This window comes from Salmo trutta, unplaced genomic scaffold (genome assembly GCF_901001165.1).
Source record: "Salmo trutta unplaced genomic scaffold, fSalTru1.1, whole genome shotgun sequence".
NCBI lineage: Eukaryota > Metazoa > Chordata > Actinopteri > Salmoniformes > Salmonidae > Salmo > Salmo trutta.
In genome coordinates this window covers 665,070-690,677 of record NW_021823104.1, presented here as the reverse complement: position 1 = coordinate 690,677, position 25,608 = coordinate 665,070, and the positions used below count along the sequence as shown (strand labels likewise).

General features: G+C 42.1%; 1 protein-coding gene across 5 annotated transcripts in view; it reads right to left on the bottom strand.

Annotated features, from left to right (window-relative positions):
- LOC115188923 (AP-5 complex subunit zeta-1) overlaps window positions 1-25,608 on the bottom strand; it is a 389,472-nt gene that overhangs the window by 5,622 nt on the left and 358,242 nt on the right. For 4 of the 5 annotated variants that reach the window (XM_029747756.1, XM_029747750.1, XM_029747752.1 and 1 more), the window contains 10 exons: window positions 15,768-15,880; window positions 15,478-15,652; window positions 13,894-14,034; window positions 13,290-13,327; window positions 11,198-11,360; window positions 10,881-11,059; window positions 9,240-9,382; window positions 8,308-8,426; window positions 7,366-7,493; window positions 7,112-7,209 (listed from right to left, as the gene is read on the bottom strand). In XM_029747756.1, the coding sequence (XP_029603616.1) occupies window positions 7,112-7,209; window positions 7,366-7,493; window positions 8,308-8,426; window positions 9,240-9,382; window positions 10,881-11,059; window positions 11,198-11,360; window positions 13,290-13,327; window positions 13,894-14,034; window positions 15,478-15,652; window positions 15,768-15,880 (1,297 nt within the window). The remainder of the gene's footprint in view (window positions 1-7,111; window positions 7,210-7,365; window positions 7,494-8,307; window positions 8,427-9,239; window positions 9,383-10,880; window positions 11,060-11,197; window positions 11,361-13,289; window positions 13,328-13,893; window positions 14,035-15,477; window positions 15,653-15,767; window positions 15,881-25,608) is intronic. The other variant, XM_029747751.1, reaches the window with a different exon arrangement.

Here is a 25,608-nt window from a genome sequence, read left to right as displayed (position 1 = left end):
TCCATCTACAGGGTAATACCCTCCATCTACAGGGTAATACCCTCCATCTACAGGGTGATACCCTCCATCTACAGGGTGATACCCTCCATCTACAGGGTAATACCCTCCATCTACAGGGTAATACCCTCCATCTACAGGGTAATACCCTCCATCTACAGGGTAATACCCTCCGCATCATCTACAGGGTAATACCCTTCGCATCATCTACAGGGTAATACCCTCCGCATCATCTACAGGGTGATACCCTCCATCTACAGGGTAATAACCTCCATCTACAGGGTAATACCCTCCATCTACAGGGTAATACCATCCACATCATCTACAGGGTGATACCCTCCATCTACAGGGTAATACCCTCCATCTACAGGGTAATACCCTCCGCATCATCTACAGGGTGATACCCTCCATCTACAGGGTAATACCCTCCATCTACAGGGTAATACCCTCCATCTACAGGGTAATACCCTCCATCTACAGGGTAATACCCTCCACATCATCTACAGGGTAATACCCTCCACATCATCTACAGGGTGATACCCTCCATCTACAGGGTGATACCCTCCATCTACAGGGTAATACCCTCCATCTACAGGGTAATACCCTCCATCTACAGGGTAATACCCTCCACATCATCTACAGGGTAATACCCTCCATCTACAGGGTAATACCCTCCATCTACAGGGTAATACCCTCCGCATCCTCTACAGGGTAATACCCTCCACATCATCTACAGGGTAATATCCTCCACATCATCTACAGGGTAATACCCTCCATCTACAGGGTGATACCCTCCATCTACAGGGTGATACCCTCCATCTACAGGGTAATACCCTCCGCATCATCTACAGGGTAATACCCTCCATCTACAGGGTAATACCCTCCGCATCATCTACAGGGTAATACCCTCCGCATCATCTACAGGGTAATACCCTCCACATCATCTACAGGGTAATAACCTCCATCTACAGGGTAATACCCTCCGCATCATCTACAGGGTAATACCCTCCACATCATCTACAGGGTAATACCCTCCATCTACAGGGTACTGTGAAGAGGTCCCCATAGTACATGACCCTTTAGATATTAAAGGCACCGAAAGAGTAGAGAAGCTCCTCATGGACAATCCAGACCAGCCCTTTATTTAACCAGGTGGCCAGTTGAGAACAAGTCCTTTATTTAACCAGGTGGCCAGTTGAGAACAAGTCCTTTATTTAACCAGGTCGGCCAGTTGAGAACAAGTCCTTTATTTAACCAGGTGGCCAGTTGAGAACAAGTCCTTTATTTAACCAGGTCGGCCAGTTGAGAACAAGTCCTTTATTTAACTAGGTGGCCAGTTGAGAACAAGTTCTCATTTACAACTGCGACCTGGCCAAGATAAAGCAAAGCAGTGCGACACAAACAACAACACAGAGTTACACATGGAACAAACAAGCGTACAGTCAATAACACAATAGAAAAAAGAAAGTGTATATACAGTGTGTGCAAATGGCATGAGGAGGTAAAGCAATAAATAGGCCATAGTAGCGAAATAATTACAATTTAGAAAATTAACACTGGAGTGATAGATGAGCAGATGATGGTGTGAAAAGAGCAGAAAAGTAAATAAAAACAGTATGGGGATGAGGTAGGTAGATTGGATGGGCTATTTACAGATGGACTATGTACAGCTGCAGCGATCGGTTAGCTGCTCAGATAGCTGATGTTTAAAGTTAGTGAGGGAAATATGAGTCTCCGGCTTCAGCGATTTTTGTAATTCGTTCCAGTCATTGGCAGCAGAGAACTGGAAGGAAAGGCGGCCAAAGGAGGAATTGGCTTTGGGGATGACCAGTGAGATATACCTGCTGGAGAGCGTGCTACGGGTGTTGCTATGGTGACCAGTGAGCTGAGATAAGGCGGAGCTTTACCTAGCATAGACTTATAGATGACCTGGAGCCAGTGGGTTTGGCGACAAATATGTAGCGAGGACCAGACAACGAGAGCATACAGGTCACAGTGGTGGGTAGTATATGGGGCTTTGGTGACAAAACTGAGATATTCTATAAGAGGAACAGGATATGGAGCTAATATTCTATAAGAGGAACAGGATATGGAGCTAATATTCTATAAGAGGAACAGGATATGGAGCTAATATTCTATAAGAGGAACAGGATATGGAGCTAATATTCTATAAGAGGAACAGGATATGGAGCTAATATTCTATAAGAGGAACAGGATATGGATCTAATAGTCTATAAGAGGAACACAATACTATGGAGCTAATATTCTATAAGAGGAACAGGATATGGATCTAATATTCTATAAGAGGAACACAATACTATGGAGCTAATATTCTATAAGAGGAACAGGATATGGAGCTAATATTCTATAAGAGGAACAGGATAAGGAGCTAATATTCTATAAGAGGAACACAATACTATGGAGCTAATATTCTATAAGAGGAACACAATACTATGGAGCTAATATTCTATAAGAGGAACACAATACTATGGAGCTAATATTCTATAAGAGGAACACAATACTATGGAGCTAATATTCTATAAGAGGAACACAATACTATGGAGCTAATATTCTATAAGAGGAACAGGATATGGAGCTAATATTCTATAAGAGGAACAGGATATGGAGCTAATATTCTATAAGAGGAACACAATACTATGGAGCTAATATTCTATAAGAGGAACACAATACTATGGAGCTAATATTCTATAAGAGGAACAGGATATGGAGCTAATATTCTATAAGAGGAACAGGATATGGAGCTAATATTCTATAAGAGGAACACAATACTATGGAGCTAATATTCTATAAGAGGAACACAATACTATGGAGCTAATATTCTATAAGAGGAACACAATACTATGGAGCTAATATTCTATAAGAAGAACACAATACTATGGAGCTAATATTCTATAAGAGGAACACAATACTATGGAGCTAATATTCTATAAGAGAAACACAATACTATGGAGCTAATATTCTATAAGAGGAACAGGATATGGAGCTAATATTCTATAAGAGGAACACAATACTATGGAGCTAATATTCTATAAGAGGAACACAATACTATGGAGCTGATATTCTATAAGAGGAACACAATACTATGGAGCTAATATTCTATAAGAGGAACACAATACTATGGAGCTAATATTCTATAAGAGGAACAGGATATGGAGCTAATATTCTATAACAGGAACAGGATATGGAGCTAATATTCTATAACAGGAAGAGGAAATTGAGCTAATATTCTGTAACAGGAACAGGAAATGGAGCTAATATTCTATAACAGGAACAGGATATGGAGCTAATATTCTATAACAGGAACAGGATATGGATCTAATATTCTATAACAGGAAGAGGAAATGGATCTAATATTCTATAACAGGAAGAGGAAATGGATCTAATATTCTATAACAGGAAGAGGAAATGGATCTAATATTCTATAACAGGAAGAGGAACTCAAGCAGTAGAACATTGAGATATGAAGACGTTACTTTCGGTCAACGAAGATGTGTTTGTCAGGTATCGTCCTAAAACCAACACTAGACACTATGGAACACAAAGCTTTTACTATCTCATCCTGGAATATACAAGGTCAGAGGTCATCTGCCTTTAGCCTTAAAGAGCAGGAACCCAGACTTCATCAAAGACATTGGAAATACAGACACTTTCATCCTACAAGAAACATGGTACAGAGGAGACGGACCCACTGGTTGCCCTCTAGGTTACAGAGAGCTGGTAGTCCCATCCACCACACTACCAGGTGGTATAGAGGAGACGGACCCACTGGTTGCCCTCTGGGTTACAGAGAGCTGGTAGTCCCATCCACCACACTACCAGGTGGGTGGTATAGAGGAGACGGACCCACTGGTTGCCCTCTAGGTTACAGAGAGCTGGTAGTCCCATCCACCACACTACCAGGTGGTATAGAGGAGACGGACCCACTGGTTGTCCTCTAGGTTACAGAGAGCTGGTAGTCCCATCCACCACACTACCAGGTGGGTGGTATAGAGGAGATGGACCCACTGGTTGCCCTCTAGGTTACAGAGAGCTGGTAGTCCCATCCACCACACTACCAGGTGGTATAGAGGAGACGGACCCACTGGTTGTCCTCTAGGCTACAGAGAGCTGGTAGTCCCATCCACCACACTACCAGGTGGTATAGAGGAGATGGACCCACTGGTTGTCCTCTAGGTTACAGAGAGCTGGTAGTCCCATCCACCACACTACCATAGTGAAGGTGTAAACTTGGCAGTAGTAAGCGTAAACAGTCTGACGTTTCAGCTCCCCTATCAAATCTAAACATTTCAAGCAGACAACCTTAGAAAATGACAAATGGTTTGATGAAGAATGCAAAAACCTAACAAAGAAATTGAGAAACCTGTCCAACCAAAAACATAGAGACACAGAAAACCTGAGTCTACGCCTTCACTATGGTGAATCACTAAAACAATACAGAAATACACTACGGAAAAAGAAGGAGCAGCACGTCAGATATCAGCTTAGTACAGCGCCTTCGGAAAGTATTCAGACCCCTTGACTTTTTCCACATTTTGTTACGTTACAGCCTTATTCTAACATGGATGAAATTAAACAAATCCTCAGCAATCTACACACCATACCCCATGATGACATCACAATACCACATGATGACATCACAATACCCCATAATGACATCACAATACCCCATAATGACATCACAATACCCCATAATGACATCACAATACCCCATGATGACATCACAATACCCCATGAGACATCACAATACCCCATGATGACATCACAATACCCCATGATGACATCACAATACCCCATAATGACATCACAATACCCCATAATGACATCACAATACCCCATAATCAAATCAAATCAAATTTATATAGCCCTTCGTACATCAGCTGATATCTCAAAGTGCTGTACAGAAACCCAGCCTAAAACCCCAAACAGCAAGCAATGCATGTGAAAGAAGCACGGTGGCTAGGAAAAACTCCCTAGGAAAAACTCCCTAGAAAGGCCAAAAACCTAGGAAGAAACCTAGAGAGGAACCAGGCTATGAGGGGTGGCCAGTCCTCTTCTGGCTGTGCCGGGTGGAGATTATAACAGAACATGGTCAAGATGTTAAAATGTTCATAGATGACCAGCATGGTCAAATAATAATAATCATAGTAATTGTTGAGGGTGCAACAAGCACGTCCGGTGAACAGGTCAGGGTTCCATAGCCGCAGGCAGAACAGTTGAAACTGTTACAGCCTCATTCTAACATGGATGAAATAAAACAAATCCTCAGCAATCTACACACAATACCCCATAATGACATCACAATACCCCATAATGACATCACAATACCCCATAATCTACTCATTCCAGTATTTCCTTATTTTTTAATTGTTATACTATATTAGTGAAGACGTAGTAACCAAAAAAGTGTTAAACAAATTAAAATATATTTTATATTCTTCAAAGTGGCCCCCCCTTTCTCTCAACCACCTTCTTGAGGAATGCTTTTCCAACAATCTTGAAGGAGTTCCCACATATGCTGAGCACTTGGTGGCTGCTTTTCCTTCACTCTGCGGTCCAACTCATCCCAAACCATCTGAATTGGGTTGAGGTCAGGTGATTGTGGAGTCCAGGTCATCTGATCAGTACTCCATCACTCTGTGGTCCAACTCATCCCAAACCATCCGAATTGGGTTGAGGTCAGGTGATTGTGGAGTCCAGGTCATCTGATCAGTACTCCGTCACTCTGCGGTCCAACTCATCCCAAACCATCTGAATTGGGTTGAGGTCCGGTGATTGTGGCGGCCAGGTCATCTGATCAGTACTCCATCACTCTCCTGTGATGGAGTGGATGGACAAGGCCACCAGACTATTACATTGACCCCCCCATCCATTGGTTTTGTACACTGCTGTTACGTTTATTTATTTAATATTTTTAATCGCAGGCCCCCGTCCCAGCAGGAGGCCTTTTGGGAGGCCGTCATTGTAAATAATTATTTGTTCTTAACTGACTTGCCCAGTTAATTAAAGGATAAATAAAAAATATATATACTCGCTGTTTATTATCTATGCAGTCACTTCACCCCTACCTACATGTACACATTACCTCAACTAACCTGAACCCTTCACCCCTACCTACATGTACACATTACCTCAACTAACCTGTACCCTTCACCCCTACCTACATGTACACAATACCTCAACTAACCTGTACCCTTCACCCCTACCTACATGTACACATTACCTCAACTAACCTGTACCCTTCACCCCTACCTACATGTACACATTACCTCAACTAACCTGTACCCTTCACCCCTACCTACATGTACACATTACCTCAACTAACCTGTACCCTTCACCCCTACCTACATGTACACATTACCTCAACTAACCTGTACCCTTCACCCTTACCTACATGTACACATTACCTCAACTAACCTGAACCCTTCACCCCTACCTACATGTACACATTACCTCAACTAACCTGTACCCTTCACCCTTACCTACATGTACACATTACCTCAACTAACCTGTACCCTTCACCCCTACCTACATGTACACATTACCTCAACTAACCTGTACCCTTCACCCCTACCTACATGTACACATTTCCTCAACTAACCTGTACCCTTCACCCCTACCTACATATCCACATTACCTCAACTAACCTGTACCCTTCACCCCTACCTACATATCCACATTACCTCGACTAACCTGTACCCTTCACCCCTACCTACATGTACACATTACCTCAACTAACCTGTACCCTTCACCCCTACCTACATATCCACATTACCTCAACTAACCTGTACCCTTCACCCTTACCTACATGTACACATTACCTCAACTAACCTGTACCCTTCACCCCTACCTACATGTACACATTACCTCAACTAACCTGAACCCTTCACCCCTACCTACATGTACACATTACCTCAACTAACCTGTACCCTTCACCCCTACCTACATGTACACATTACCTCAACTAACCTGTACCCTTCACCCCTACCTACATGTACACATTACCTCAACTAACCTGTACCCTTCACCCCTACCTACATGTACACATTACCTCGACTAACCTGTACCCTTCACCCGTGTACCAGTGTGGACTAACCGGTGTATCTCTGCAGTGTATCTGGGGATGTTCAGCAACAGGCTGCTTCTCTCCAGCAGCACCAACACCAGCTGGGCCAGCAGCCTCTCATCTGATACCTAAACACACACAGTTACCACGGTAACACACACACACACACAGTACTTATATACACAAAATACATGTTTTATCTCTGACTTATTCTGGTTGCAGCCTGTGTGTGTGTGTGTGTGTGTGTGTGTGTGTGTGTGTGTGTGTGTGTGTGTGTGTGTTACTGTGGTAACTGTGTTGAAGTAGACATGCAGCAGCACTGGAACACATTGAGCTGATTGGATGACTCTGGACCAATCAGCTGCCTCCATCAGCAGGTCATGGAGCACGCTCAGTCTGTCCATGGTATCACCTGGGGAGAAATACAGTAATGTTACTGTAGTGGTATTACAATAGTGGTATTAGAGTAGTGGCATTTACAGTAGTGGTATTACAGTACAATAGATGTATTACAATAGTGGTATTATAGTATTACAGTAGGTGTATTATAGTATTACAGTAGTGATATTACAGTAGTGGTATTACAGTAGTGGTATTACAGTAGTGGTATTACAATACAGTAGATGTATTACAATAGTGGTATTATAGTATTACAGTAGGTGTATTATAGTATTACAATAAAGGTATTACAGTAGGTATATTACAGTAGGTATATTACAGTAATGGTATTACAGTAGGTATATTACAGTAGTGGTATTGCAGTAGGTATATTACAGTAGTGGTATTGCAGTAGGTGTATTACAGTATTACATTAGGTGTATAGTATTACAGTATGTGTATTACACTAGTACAGTAGTGGTATTACAGTAGGTGTTTTACAGTAGTGGTATTACACTAGTAATATTACAGTAGTGGTATTATAGTATTACATTAGTAGTGGTATTACAGTAGTAGTGGTATTACAGTATTACAGTAGTAGTGGTATTACAGTAGTAGTGGTATTATAGTATTACAGTAGTAGTGGTATTACAGTATTGGTATTACAGTTTTACAGTAGTAGTGGTATTACAGTATTATAGTAGTGGTATTACAGTAGTGGTATTATAGTATTACAGTAGAAGTGGTATTACAGTATTATAGTAGCAGTGATGGTATTACAGTATTGGTATTATAGTAGTACAGTAGTAGTGGTATTACAGTAGTATAAGTAGTATCAGTAGTATTACCAGACCCCGCCTCCCCTCTCAACAGGAACAGGAAGAGGCCTCTATGGGCGGGGCTTCGGAAAGCTTCCAGCGATGACAGACCACGGCCCCCTGGCTCTGACACAGGGAAGCAAGCAGACCTGACGGGCACAGATCACCGTGTTACATGTGTATTCTGCACTGCTCTGATGTTTCCCTGAAATGCTTCTAGGAACATTGTGAATGTTATTGATTGATTTGTTATTACGCCATCTTACAGAGATAACTTAGAATACACTACGTATTTACTGTGTGTACAGTTGAAGTCGGAAGTTTACATCCACTTAGGTTGGATTCATTAAAACTTGTTTTTCAACCACTACACAAATTTCTTGTTAACAAACTATAGTTTTGGCAAGTCGGTTAGGACATCTACTTTGTCCATGACACAAGTCATTTTTCCAACAATTGTTTACAGACAGATTATTTCACTTATAATTCACTGTATCACAATTCCAGTGGGTCAGGAGTTTATATACACCAAGTTGACTGTGCCTTTAAACAGCTTGGAAAATTCCAGAAAATGATGTCATGGCTTTAGAAGCTTCTGATAGGCTAGTTGACATCATTTGAGTCAATTGGAGGTTTACCTGTGGATGTATTTCAAGGCCTACCTTCAAGTTAAACAATTTAAAGGCAATGCTACCAAACACTAATTGAGTGTATGTAAACTTCTGACCCACTGGGAATGTGATGAAAGAAATAAAAGCTGAAAAAAATCATTCTCTCTACTATTATTCTGACATTTCACATTCTTAAAATAAAGTGGTGATCCTAACTGACCTAAAACAGGGAATTTTTACTAGGATTAAATGTCAGGAATTGTGAAAAAGTGAGTTTAAATGTATTTGGCTAAGTTGTATGTAAACTTCAGAGTTCAGCTGTGTATGCATTCTGTCTGTACGTCTGTGTACCTGAGCTGTAGGGTGAGAGCAGCAGTGAGACAGGGCAAGTCCAGTAGAGAGTGTAGCAGCTCCACTGCAGTCCCAGACGTGACCAGAGAGGGCAGCACATCCACATAGTCAGATACCAGGCCTGGACTGTCCCACGCTAGGAACTACAACACATAGTCAGATACCAGGCCTGGACTGTCCCACGCTAGGAACTACAACACATCCACATAGTCAGATACCAGGCCTGGACTGTCCCCACGCTAGGAACTACAGCACATCCACATAGTCAGATACCAGGCCTGGACTGTCCCACGCTAGGAACTACAACACATAGTCAGATACCAGGCCTGGACTGTCCCACGCTAGGAACTACAACACATTGTCAGATACCAGGCCTGGACTGTCCCACGCTAGGAACTACAACACATAGTCAGATACCAGGCCTGGACTGTCCCCACGCTAGGAACTACAACACATAGTCAGATACCAGGCCTGGACTGTCCCACGCTAGGAACTACAACACATCCACATAGTCAGATACCAGGCCTGGACTGTCCCACACTAGGAACTACAGCACATCCACATAGTCAGATAGCAGGCCTGGACTGTCCCATGCTAGGAACTACAACACATAGTCAGATACCAGGCCTGGACTGTCCCACGCTAGGAACTACAACACATCCACATAGTCAGATACCAGGCCTGGACTGTCCCACGCTAGGAACTACAACACATAGTCAGATACCAGGCCTGGACTGTCCCACACTAGGAACTACAACACATCCACATAGTCAGATACCAGGCCTGGACTGTCCCACGCTAGGAACTACAACACATAGTCAGATACCAGGCCTGGACTGTCCCACGCTAGGAACTACAACACATAGTCAGATACCAGGCCTGGACTGTCCCACACTAGGAACTACAACACATCCACATAGTCAGATACCAGGCCTGGACTGTCCCACACTAGGAACTACAACACATCCACATAGTCAGATACCAGGCCTGGACTGTCCCACACTAGGAACTACAGCACATCCATATAGTCAGATACCAGGCCTGGACTGTCCCCACGCTAGGAACTACAACACATAGTCAGATACCAGGCCTGGACTGTCCCACGCTAGGAACTACAACACATAGTCAGATACCAGGCCTGGACTGTCCCCACGCTAGGAACTACAACACATAGTCAGATACCAGGCCTGGACTGTCCCACACTAGGAACTACAGCACATCCACATAGTCAGATAGCAGGCCTGGACTGTCCCACGCTAGGAACTACAACACATAGTCAGATACCAGGCCTGGACTGTCCCACGCTAGGAACTACAACACATAGTCAGATACCAGGCCTGGACTGTCCCACGCTAGGAACTACAACACATCCACATAGTCAGATACCAGGCCTGGACTGTCCCACGCTAGGAACTACAACACATAGTCAGATACCAGGCCTGGACTGTCCCACGCTAGGAACTACAACACATAGTCAGATACCAGGCCTGGACTGTCCCACGCTAGGAACTACAACACATCCACATAGTCAGATACCAGGGAAGTAGTGGGTCCACAGTGTTATAAAAGGGGCGGGGCGTTACCTTGAGCAGGTTAGGGAAGTAGTGGGTCCACAGTGTTATAAAGGGGGCGGGGCGTTACCTTGAGCAGGTTAGGGAAGTAGTGGGAGTACAGCGGTACGGAGGAGTGTAGCTGCAGCTGATTGGCTCTGATGAAGGACAGCGTCTCGTGGGCCAGATAGGGGTCGTTGAAACACTCGGCCGGGAGAACTCCGAACACACACCTCCACACACACTCACTGTCCACCGCTGCAGCCTCGCCTACACACACACACACACACACACACACACACAGAGACAGAGACACACACACACCACACACACACACCACACACACCACACACACACACAGTAAGTACACACTAACTCTATCCTCCACACCCCCCCCCCCCCCCTCACCGTGGTTCAGGTAGAACTGAGCGATGGGCAGGAGGACTCGGCTGCAGGACAGGTCAGAGTTCAGACGGCCGAACAGCGACTTCACACACGGGAACGCCCGATACACACAACCAGCATCCTCTACACACACACCGTCCAGGATACACACGGCCTCCACCAGGCACTGAGAGACACACACACACAGAGAGAGGATTGTAGGGGACAGGGTTACTACAGCAGTATGACTGTATGGTGTGTGATTGCAGGGGACAGGGTTTCTACAGCAGTATGACTGTATGGCGTGTGATTGTAGGGGACAGGGTTACTACAGCAGTATGACTGTATGGTGTGTGATTGTAGAGGACAGGGTTACTACAGCAGTATGACTGTATGGTGTGTGATTGTAGGGGACAGGGTTACTACAGCAGTATGACTGTATGGTGTGTGATTGCAGGGGACAGGGTTTCTACAGCAGTATGACTGTATGGCGTGTGATTGTAGGGGACAGGGTTACTACAGCAGTATGACTGTATGGTGTGTGATTGTAGGGGACAGGGTTACTACAGCAGTATGACTGTATGGTGTGTGATTGTAGGGGACAGGGTTTCAACAGCAGTATGACTGTATGGTGTGTGATTGTAGGGGACAGGGTTACTACAGCAGTATGACTGTATGGTGTGTGATTGTAGGGGACAGGGTTACTACAGCAGTATGACTGTATGGTGTGTGATTGTAGGGGACAGGGTTACTACAGCAGTATGACTGTATGGTGTGTGATTGTAGGGGACAGGGTTACTACAGCAGTATGACTGTATGGTGTGTGATTGACAGGGTTACTACAGCAGTATGACTGTATGGTGTGTGATTGCAGGGGACAGGGTTACTACAGCAGTATGACTGTATGGTGTGTGATTGTAGGGGACAGGGTTACTACAGCAGTATGACTGTATGGTGTGTGATTGTAGGGGACAGGGTTACTACAGCAGTATGGACTGTATGGTGTGTGATTGTAGAGGACAGGGTTACTACAGCAGTATGACTGTATGGTGTGTGATTGTAGGGGACAGGGTTACTACAGCAGTATGACTGTATGGTGTGTGATTGTAGGGGACAGGGTTACTACAGCAGTATGACTGTATGGTGTGTGATTGTAGGGGACAGGGTTACTACAGCAGTATGACTGTATGGTGTGTGATTGTAGGGGACAGGGTTACTACAGCAGTATGACTGTATGGTGTGTGATTGTAGGGGACAGGGTTACTACAGCAGTATGACTGTATGGTGTGTGATTGACAGGGTTTCTACAGCAGTATGACTGTATGGTGTGTGATTGTAGAGGACAGGGTTACTACAGCAGTATGACTGTATGGTGTGTGATTGTAGAGGACAGGGTTACTACAGCAGTATGACTGTATGGTGTGTGATTGTAGGGGACAGGGTTACTACAGCAGTATGACTGTATGGTGTGTGATTGTAGGGGACAGGGTTTCTACAGCAGTATGACTGTATGGTGTGTGATTGTAGGGGACAGGGTTACTACAGCAGTATGACTGTATGGTGTGTGATTGTAGAGGACAGGGTTACTACAGCAGTATGACTGTATGGTGTGTGATTGTAGGGGACAGGGTTACTACAGCAGTATGACTGTATGGTGTGTGATTGTAGGGGACAGGGTTACTACAGCAGTATGACTGTATGGTGTGTGATTGTAGGGGACAGGGTTACTACAGCAGTATGACTGTATGGTGTGTGATTGCAGGGGACAGGGTTACTACAGCAGTATGACTGTATGGTGTGTGATTGTAGAGGACAGGGTTTCTACAGCAGTATGACTGTATGGTGTGTGATTGACAGGGTTACTACAGCAGTATGACTGTATGGTGTGTGATTGTAGGGGACAGGGTTACTACAGCAGTATGACTGTATGGTGTGTGATTGTAGGGGACAGGGTTACTACAGCAGTATGACTGTATGGTGTGTGATTGTAGGGGACAGGGTTACTACAGCAGTATGACTGTATGGTGTGTGATTGTAGGGGACAGGGTTACTACAGCAGTATGACTGTATGGTGTGTGATTGTAGGGGACAGGGTTTCAACAGCAGTATGACTCACTGCTTTCTGGAGCTCTGTGTCTGTTCTCTTCAGCGCCTCTGAAACAGAAGAAAACAGTCTTTACAACACAGGGACACATTGGGATTTCTAAACATACTGCGGTCACTCTGGTCTATGAGGCAGTAGTGTAGGGGTTAGGGCACATACTGCGGTCACTCTGTTCTACGAGGCAGTAGTGTAGGGGTTAGGGTGTAGGGTACATACTGCGGTCACTCTGTTCTATGAGGCAGTAGTGTAGGGATTAGGGTGTAGGGTACATACTGTGGTCACTCTGTTCTATGAGGCAGTAGTGTAGGGGTTTAGGGTGTAGGGTACATACTGCGGTCACTCTGTTCTATGAGGCAATAGTGTAGGGGTTAGGGTGTAGGGTACATACTGCGATCACTCTGTTCTACGAGGCAGTAGTGTAGGGGTTAGGGTGTAGGGTACATACTGCGGTCACTCTGTTCTACGAGGCAGTAGTGTAGGGGTTAGGGTGTAGGGTACATACTGCGGTCACTCTGTTCTATGAGGCAGTAGTGTAGGGGTTAGGGTGTAGGGTACATACTGCGGTCACTCTGTTCTATGAGGCAGTAGTGTAGGGGTTAGGGTGTAGGGTACATACTGCGGTCACTCTGTTCTATGAGGCGTTGGCAGTACTCAAAACTCTTTTCTCTCAGACGTTCTTTAGGAGGAAGGAGTCTGCTGGAGGACGAGGTGGCTGAAACCATGGAAACCACAGAGCCGTCCACCTCCGACCTGTCGTCTGGGGCCACAGAGAGGTCAAGGGTTAAAGGTCAGGGACGGACTGGACTGACCAGTTAAAGCAACACACTGTAAAATGAGCATAACACCAATGAAACAAATCCATGACATGTTACATGCAAATAGTTGATTTGAAGAGACAAGTAGGCTGAAGGTCTGAGCCATCTAATAGACAGTCAGCCAGCCAGTAGTCAGCCAATCAGTCAGCAAGCCAGTCAGCTAGACTGCCAGTCAGCCAGCCAGTCAGTCAGCTAGCCAGTCAGTCAGCTAGTCAGCTAGCCAGCCAGTCAGCTAGCCAGCCAGCTAGTCAGCCAGTCAGTCAGCTAGCCAGTCAGCTAGTCAGCCAGTCAGCTAGTCAGCCAGTCAGCTAGTCAGCCAGTCAGTCAGCTAGTCTGCTAGTCAGCCAGTCAGTCAGCCAGTCAGCCAGTCAGTCAGCTAGTCAGCCAGTCAGTCAGTCAGCCAGCCAGTCAGTCAGCTAGTCAGTCAGTCAGCCAGCCAGTCAGTCAGCTAGTCAGCCAGCCAGTCAGCTAGCCAGTCAGCTAGCCATAAGCTAGCTAATCAGCTAGCCAGCCAGTCAGCTAGCCAGTCAGCTAGTCAGCTAGCCAGTCAGTCAGCTAGCCAGCCAGCCAGCCAGTCAGCTAGCCAGCCAGTCAGCTAGCCAGTCAGCTAGCCAGCCAGTCAGCCAGCTAGCCAGCCAGTCAGCTAGCCAGTCAGCTAGCCAGCCAGTCAGCTAGCCAGTCAGCTAGCCAGCTAGCCAGTCAGCTAGCCAGCTAGCTAGTCAGCTAGCCAGCCAGCCAGCTAGCTAGTCAGCTAGCCAGCCAGCCAGCTAGCTAGTCAGCTAGCCAGCCAGCCAGCTAGCTAGTCAGCCAGCCAGCTAGCTAGTCAGCTAGCCAGCCAGCCAGCTAGCTAGTCAGCTAGCCAGTCAGCCAGCTAGCTAGTCAGCTAGCCAGTCAGCTAGTCAGCTAGCCAGCTAGCCAGTCAGCTAGTCAGCTAGCCAGCTAGCCAGTCAGCTAGCCAGCCAGTCAGTCAGCTAGTCAGCTAGCCAGCCAGTCAGCTAGCCAGCCAGCCAGTCAGCTAGCCAGCCAGTCAGCCAGCCAGTCAGCTAGCCAGCCAGTCAGCTAGCCAGTCAGCTAGCCAGCTAGCCAGTCAGCTAGCCAGTCAGCTAGCTAGTCAGCTAGCCAGCTAGCCAGCCAGTCAGCTAGCCAGTCAGCTAGCCAGCTAGCCAGTCAGCTAGCCAGTCAGCAAGCCAGTCAGCTAGCTAGTCAGCTAGCCAGCTAGCCAGCCAGCCAGCTAGTCAGTCAGCTAGCCAGCCAGTCAGCTAGCCAGCCAGTCAGTCAGCCAGCTAGCCAGTCAGCTAGCCAACCCCCACACACACACCTTACCATGGAAGGAGAACCCCCCTGACCGTGGAAGAAGGAGAACACCCCCCCCCCCACACACACACCTGCGTCTGTGCTGTTGTTGCCGTCCGTTACGTTGTGGTATGTGATCAGCCAATGGCGTAGCAGAGAGAAACTGTAGAGGTTCATCCATTGGTCATCTGAGAAGGCTTGGCTGACACACAGCACCGTGAAGAAATCCCCACACACACAGCCATCCAGCTCCACCACTGGCCCCGGCTACACACACAAACACACCATTTAGAAAATAGATTCAGAACGTCCACATGTTTCATTACAGTTGTGTATGTAAATATAATGCAGTGATTTGATTGGTTAAATAATTAAAGGTCACCTGACGTATTCGAGGGCCAGTGAAAAACCCTCCTGACGAAGCCACACCTCCCTGCTGAACGCTGGCGTAGCGCAGCCAATCAACAAGCCTCTTACTGAGCAGGGTCACATGATCTAGACACACACACACACACACACATCACAGTAGTTAGTATATTCAGATAGCTAGGTGGACAACCACATATTACAGTAGTTAGTATATTCAGATAGCTAGGTGGACAACCACATATTACAGTAGTTAGTATATTCAGATAGCTAGGTAGGACAACCACATATTACAGTAGTTAGTATATTCAGATAGCTAGGTGGACAACCACATATTACAGTAGTTAGTATATTCAGATAGCTAGGTGGACAACCACATATTACAGTAGTTAGTATATTCAGATAGCTAGGTGGACAACCACATATTACAGTAGTTAGTATATTCAGATAGCTAGGTGGGACAACCACATATTACAGTAGTTAGTATATTCAGATAGCTAGGTGGGACAACCACATATTACAGTAGTTAGTATATTCAGATAGCTAGGTGGACAACCACATATTACAGTAGTTAGTAGTATATTCAGATAGCTAGGTGGGACAACAACATATTACAGTAGTTAGTATATTCAGATAGCTAGGTGGACAACCACATATTACAGTAGTTAGTATATTCAGATAGCTAGGTGGGACAACCACATATTACAGTAGTTAGTATATTCAGATAGCTAGGTGGGACAACCACATATTACAGTAGTTAGTATATTCAGATAGCTAGGTGGTACAACCACATATTACAGCAGTTAGTATATTCAGATAGCTAGGTGGAAAGCCACATATTACAGTAGTTAGTATATTCAGATAGCTAGGTGGACAACCTCATATTACAGTAGTTAGTATATTCAGATAGCTAGGTGGACAACCACATATTACAGTAGTTAGTAGTATATTCAGATAGCTAGGTGGGACAACCACATATTACAGTAGTTAGTATATTCAGATAGCTAGGTGGGACAACCACATATTACAGTAGTTAGTATATTCAGATAGCTAGGTGGGACAACCACATATTACAGTAGTTAGTATATTCAGATAGCTAGGTGGACAACCAATATTTACAGTAGTTAGTATATTCAGATAGCTAGGTGGACAACCACATATTACAGTAGTTAGTAGTATAATTCAGATAGCTAGGTGGACAACAACATATTACAGTAGTTAGTATATTACGATAGCTAGGTGGAACAACCACATATTACAGTAGTTAGTATATTCAGATAGCTAGGAGGGACAACCACATATTACAGTAGTTAGTATATTCAGATAGCTAGGAGGGACAACCACATATTACAGTAGTTAGTATATTCAGATAGCTAGGTGGGACAACCACATATTACAGTAGTTAGTATATTCAGATAGCTAGGTGGACAAACCACATATACAGTAGTTAGTGTATTCAGATAGCTAGGTGGGACAACCCACATATTACAGTAGTTAGTATATTCAGATAGCTAGGTGGACAACCACATATTACAAGTAGTTAGTATATTCAGATAGCTAGGTGGACAACCTCATATTACAGTAGTTAGTATATTCAGATAGCTAGGTGGGACAACCACATATTACAGTAGTTAGTATATTCAGATAGCTAGGTGGGACAACCACATATTACAGTAGTTAGTATATTCAGATAGCTAGGTGGGACAACCACATATTACAGTAGTTAGTATATTCAGATAGCTAGGTGGACAACCACATATTACAGTAGTTAGTGTATTCAGATAGCTAGGTGGGACAACCACATATTACAGTAGTTAGTATATTCAGATAGCTAGGTGGGACAACCACATATTACAGTAGTTAGTATATTCAGATAGCTAGGTGGGACAACCACATATTACAGTAGTTAGTATATTCAGATAGCTAGGTGGACAACCACATATTACAGTAGTTAGTATATTCAGATAGCTAGGTGGGACAACCACATATTACAGTAGTTAGTATATTCAGATAGCTAGGTGGGACAACCACATATTACAGTAGTTAGTATATTCAGATAGCTAGGTGGACAACCACATATTACAGTAGTTAGTATATTCAGATAGCTAGGTGGGAAAACCACATATTACAGTAGATAGTATATTCAGATAGCTGGGTGGACAACCACATATTACAGTAGTTAGTATATTCAGATAGCTAGGTGGGACAACCACATATTACAGTAGTTAGTAGTATATTCAGATAGCTAGGTGGGACAACTACATATTACAGTAGTTAGTATATTCAGATAGCTAGGTGGGACAACAACATATTACAGTAGTTAGTATATTCAGATAGCTAGGTGGACAACCACATATTACAGTAGTTAGTATATTCAGATAGCTAGGTGGGACAACCACATATTACAGTAGTTAGTATATTCAGATAGCTAGGTGGACGACCACATATTACAGTAGTTAGTATATTCAGATAGCTAGGTGGACAACCACATATTACAGCAGTTAGTATATTCAGATAGCTAGGTGGACAACCACATATTACAGTAGTTAGTATATTCAGATAGCTAGGTGGACAACCACATATTACAGTAGTTAGTATATTCAGATAGCTAGGTGGACAACCACATATTACAGTAGTTAGTATATTCAGATAGCTAGGTGGACAACCACATATTACAGTAGTTAGTATATTCAGATAGCTAGGTGGACAACCACATATTACAGTAGTTAGTATATTCAGATAGCTAGGTGGACAACCTCATATTACAGTAGTTAGTATATTCAGATAGCTAGGTGGACAACCACATATTACAGTAGTTAGTAGTATATTCAGATAGCTAGGTGGGACAACAACATACTACAGTAGTTAGTATATTCAGATAGCTAGGTGGACAACCACATATTACAGTAGTTAGTATATTCAGATAGCTAGGTGGACAACCACATATTACAGCAGTTAGTATATTCAGATAGCTAGGAAGGACAACCACATATTACAGTAGTTAGTATATTCAGATAGCTAGGTGGACAACCACATATTACAGTAGTTAGTATATTCAGATAGCTAGGTGGACAACCACATATTACAGTAGTTAGTATATTCAGATAGCTAGGTGGACAACCACATATTACAGTAGTTAGTATATTCAGATAGCTAGGTGGACAACCACATATTACAGTAGTTAGTATATTCAGATAGCTAGGTGGACAAACCACATATTACAGTAGTTAGTATATTCAGATAGCTAGGTGGGACAACCACATATTACAGTAGTTAGTATATTCAGATAGCTAGGTGGACAACCACATATTACAGTAGTTAGTATATTCAGATAGCTAGGTGGACAACCACATATTACAGTAGTTAGTATATTCAGATAGCTAGGTGGACAACCACATATTACAGTAGTTAGTATATTCAGATAGCTAGGTGGGACAACCACATATTACAGTAGTTAGTATATTCAGATAGCTAGGTGGGACAACCACATATTACAGTAGTTAGTATATTCAGATAGCTAGGTGGACAACCACATATTACAGTAGTTAGTATATTCAGATAGCTAGGTGGACAACCACATATTACAGTAGTTAGTATATTCAGATAGCTAGGTGGGACAACCACATATTACAGTAGTTAGTATATTCAGATAGCTAGGTGGACAACCACATATTACAGTAGTTAGTATATTCAGATAGCTAGGTGGACAACCACATATTACAGTAGTTAGTATATTCAGATAGCTAGGTGGACAACCACATATTACAGTAGTTAGTATATTCAGATAGCTAGGTGGACAACCACATATTACAGTAGTTAGTATATTCAGATAGCTAGGTGGACAACCACATATTACAGTAGTTAGTATATTCAGATAGCTAGGTGGACAACCACATATTACAGTAGTTAGTATATTCAGATAGCTAGGTGGACAACCACATATTACAGTAGTTAGTAGTATGTTCAGAAAGCTAGGTGGGACAACAACATATTACAGTAGTTAGTATATTCAGATAGCTAGGATGGACAACCACATATTACAGTAGTTAGTATATTCAGATAGCTAGGTGGACAACCACATATTACAGTAGTTAGTATATTCAGATAGCTAGGTGGACAACCACATATTACAGTAGTTAGTATATTCAGATAGCTAGGTGGACAACCACATATTACAGTAGTTAGTATATTCAGATAGCTAGGTGGACAACCACATATTACAGTAGTTAGTATATTCAGATAGCTAGGTGGACAACCACATATTACAGTAGTTAGTAGTATTTCAGAATAGCTAGGTGGGACAACAACATATTACAGTAGTTAGTATATTCAGATAGCTAGGAGGGACAACCACATATTACAGTAGTTAGTATATTCAGATAGCTAGGTGGACAACCACATATTACAGTAGTTAGTATATTCAGATAGCTAGGTGGACAACCACATATTACAGTAGTTAGTATATTCAGATAGCTAGGTGGACAACCACATATTACAGTAGTTAGTATATTCAGATAGCTAGGTGGACAACCACATATTACAGCAGTTAGTATATTCAGATAGCTAGGTGGACAACCACATATTACAGTAGTTAGTATATTCAGATAGCTAGGTGGACAACCACATATTACAGTAGTTAGTATATTCAGATAGCTAGGTGGGACAACCAAATATTACAGTAGTTAGTATATTCAGATAGCTAGGTGGACAACCACATATTACAGTAGTTAGTATATTCAGATAGCTAGGTGGGACAACCAAATATTACAGTACTTAGTATATTCAGATAGCTAGGTGGACAACCACATATTACAGTAGTTAGTATATTCAGATAGCTAGGTGGGACAACCACATATTACAGTAGTTAGTATATTCAGATAGCTAGGTGGGACAACCACATATTACAGTAGTTAGTATATTCAGATAGCTAGGTGGGACAACCACATATTACAGTAGTTAGTATATTCAGATAGCTAGGTGGGACGACCACATATTACAGTAGTTAGTATATTCAGATAGCTAGGTGGACAACCACATATTACAGTAGTTAGTATATTCAGATAGCTAGGAGGGACAACCACATATTACAGTAGTTAGTATATTCATCTTCAGATAGCTAGGTGGACAACCACATATTACAGTAGTTAGTATATTCAGATAGCTAGGTGGACAACCACATATTACAGTAGTTAGTATATTCAGATAGCTAGGTGGACAACCACATATTACAGTAGTTAGTGTATTCAGATAGCTAGGTGGGACAACCACATATTACAGTAGTTAGTATATTCAGATAGCTAGGTGGGACAACCACATATTACAGTAGTTAGTATATTCAGATAGCTAGGTGGGACAACCACATATTACAGTAGTTAGTATATTCAGATAGCTAGGTGGACAACCACATATTACAGTAGTTAGTATATTCAGATAGCTAGGTGGGACAACCACATATTACAGTAGTTAGTAGTATATTCAGAAAGCTAGGTGGGACAACAACATATTACAGAAGTTAGTATATTCAGATAGCTAGGAGGGACAACCACATATTACAGTAGTTAGTATATTCAGATAGCTAGGTGGACAACCACATATTACAGTAGTTAGTATATTCAGATAGCTAGGTGGGACAACCACATATTACAGTTGTTAGTATATTCAGATAGCTAGGTGGGATGACCACATATTACAGTAGTTAGTATATTCAGATAGCTAGGTGGACAACCACATATTACAGTAGTTAGTATATTCAGATAGCTAGGTGGACAACCACATATTACAGTAGTTAGTATATTCAGATAGCTAGGTGGGACAACCACATATTACAGTAGTTAGTATATTCAGATAGCTAGGTGGACAACCACATATTACAGTACTTAGTATATTCAGATAGCTAGGTGGACAACCACATATTACAGTAGTTAGTATATTCAGATAGCTAGGTGGACAACCACATATTACAGTAGTTAGTATATTCAGATAGCTAGGTGGGACAACAACATATTACAGTAGTTAGTATATTCAGATAGCTAGGAGGGACAACCACATATTACAGTACTTAGTATATTCAGATAGCTAGGTGGACAACCACATATTACAGTAGTTAGTATATTCAGATAGCTAGGTGGACAACCACATATTACAGTAGTATATTCAGATAGCTAGGTGGACAACCACATATTACAGTAGTTAGTAGTATATTCAGATAGCTAGGTGGACAACCACATATTACAGTAGTTAGTATATTCAGATAGCTAGGTGGGACAACCACATATTACAGTAGTTAGTATATTCAGATAGCTAGGTGGACAACCACATATTACAGTAGTTAGTATATTCAGATAGCTAGGTGGGACAACCACATATTACAGTAGTTAGTATATTCAGATAGCTAGGTGGACAACCACATATTACAGTAGTTAGTATATTCAGATAGCTAGGTGGACAACCACATATTACAGTAGTTAGTATATTCAGATAGCTAGGTGGGACAACCACATATTACAGTAGTTAGTATATTCAGATAGCTAGGTGGACAACCACATATTACAGTAGTTAGTATATTCAGATAGCTAGGTGGGACGGCCACATATTACAGTAGTTAGTATATTCAGATAGCTAGGTGGACAACCACATATTACAGTAGTTAGTATATTCAGATAGCTAGGTGGACAACCACATATTACAGTAGTTAGTATATTCAGATAGCTAGGTGGGACAACCACATATTACAGTAGTTAGTATATTCAGATAGCTAGGTGGGACAACCACATATTACAGTAGTTAGTATATTCAGATAGCTAGGTGGGATGACCATATATTACAGTAGTTAGTATATTCAGATAGCTAGGTGGACAACCACATATTACAGTAGTTAGTATATTCAGATAGCTAGGTGGACAACCACATATTACAGTAGTTAGTATATTCAGATAGCTAGGTGGACAACCACATATTACAGTAGTTAGTATATTCAGATAGCTAGGTGGACAACCACATATTACAGTAGTTAGTATATTCAGATAGCTAGGTGGACAACCTCATATTACAGTAGTTAGTATATTCAGATAGCTAGGTGGGACAACCACATATTACAGTAGTTAGTATATTCAGATAGCTAGGTGGACAACCACATATTACAGTAGTTAGTATATTCAGATAGCTAGGTGGACAACCACATATTACAGTAGTTAGTATATTCAGATAGCTAGGTGGGACAACCACATATTACAGTAGTTAGTATATTCAGATAGCTAGGTGGGACAACCACATATTACAGTAGTTAGTATATTCAGATAGCTAGGTGGGACGACCACATATTACAGTAGTTAGTATATTCAGATAGCTAGGTGGACAACCACATATTACAGTAGTTAGTATATTCAGATAGCTAGGAGGGACAACCACATATTACAGTAGTTAGTATATTCATCTTCAGATAGCTAGGTGGACAACCACATATTACAGTAGTTAGTATATTCAGATAGCTAGGTGGACAACCACATATTACAGTAGTATATTCAGATAGCTAGGTGGACAACCACATATTACAGTAGTATATTCAGATAGCTAGGTGGACAACCACATATTACAGTAGTTAGTACATTCAGATAGCTAGGTGGACAACCACATATTACAGTAGTTAGTAGTATATTCAGATAGCTAGGTGGGACAACCACATATTACAGTAGTTAGTATATTCAGATAGCTAGGTGGGACAACCACATATTACAGTAGTTAGTATATTCAGATAGCTAGGTGGGACAACCACATATTACAGTAGTTAGTATATTCAGATAGCTAGGTGGGATGACCATATATTACAGTAGTTAGTATATTCAGATAGCTAGGTGGACAACCACATATTACAGTAGTTAGTATATTCAGATAGCTAGGTGGACAACCACATATTACAGTAGTTAGTATATTCAGATAGCTAGGTGGACAACCACATATTACAGTAGTTAGTATATTCAGATAGCTAGGTGGACAACCTCATATTACAGTAGTTAGTATATTCAGATAGCTAGGTGGACAACCACATATTACAGTAGTTAGTAGTATATTCAGAAAGCTAGGTGGGACAACAACATATTACAGTAGTTAGTATATTCAGATAGCTAGGAGGGACAACCACATATTACAGTAGTTAGTATATTCAGATAGCTAGGTGGACAACCACATATTACAGTAGTTTGTATATTCAGATAGCTAGGTGGACAACCACATATTACAGTAGTTAGTATATTCAGATAGCTAGGTGGACAACCTCATATTACAGTAGTTAGTATATTCAGATAGCTAGGTGGACAACCACATATTACAGTAGTTAGTAGTATATTCAGAAAGCTAGGTGGGACAACAACATATTACAGTAGTTAGTATATTCAGATAGCTAGGAGGGACAACCACATATTACAGTAGTTAGTATATTCAGATAGCTAGGTGGACAACCACATATTACAGTAGTTAGTATATTCAGATAGCTAGGTGGGACAACCACATATTACAGTACTTAGTATATTCAGATAGCTAGGTGGACAACCACATATTACAGTAGTAGTATATTCAGATAGCTAGGTGGGACAACCACATATTACAGTAGTTAGTATATTCAGATAGCTAGGTGGGACAACCACATATTACAGTAGTTAGTATATTCAGATAGCTAGGTGGGACAACCACATATTACAGTAGTTAGTATATTCAGATAGCTAGGTGGGTCGACCACATATTACAGTAGTTAGTATATTCAGATAGCTAGGTGGACAACCACATATTACAGTAGTTAGTATATTCAGATAGCTAGGTGGACAACCACATATTACAGTAGTTAGTATATTCAGATAGCTAGGTGGACAACCCAATATTACAGTAGTTAGTATATTCATATTCAGATAGCTAGGTGGGACAACCAACATATTACAGTAGTTAGTATATTCAGATAGCTAGGTGGACAACCACATATTACAGTAGTTAGTATATTCAGATAGCTAGGTGGGACAACCACATATTACAGTAGTTAGTATATTCAGATAGCTAGGTGGGACAACCACATATTACAGTAGTTAGTATATTCAGATAGCTAGGTGGGAAAACCACATATTACAGTAGTTAGTATATTCAGATAGCTAGGTGGACAACCACATATTACAGTAGTTAGTATATTCAGATAGCTAGGGGGACAAACCACATATTACAGTAGTTAGTATATTCAGATAGCTAGGTGGACAACCACATATTACAGTAGTTAGTATATTCAGATAGCTAGGTGGGACAACCACATATTACAGTAGTTAGTATATTCAGATAGCTAGGTGGACCAACCACATATTACAGTAGTTAGTATATTCAGATAGCTAGGTGGACAACCCACATATTACAGTAGTTAGTATTTCAGATAGCTAGGTGGACAACCACATATTACAGTAGTTAGTATATTCAGATAGCTAGGTGGACAACCACATATTACAGTAGTTAGTATATTCAGATAGCTAGGTGGGACAACCACATATTACAGTAGTTAGTATATTCAGATAGTAGGGGGACAACAACAATATTACAGTAGTTAGTATATTCAGATAGCTAGGTGGACAACCACATATTACAGTAGTTAGTATATTCAGATAGCTAGGGTGGACAACCACCAGTATTACAGTATTAGTAGTATATTCATGTACGCTAGGTGGGACAACCACATATTTACAGTACATTAGTATATTCAGATAGCTAGGTGGACAACCACATATTTACAGTAGGTTAGTATATTTCAGATAGCTAGGGTGGACACCACATATTACAGTAGTTAGTAGTAGTAGATTCAGATAGCTAGGTGGACAACCACATATACAGTAGTT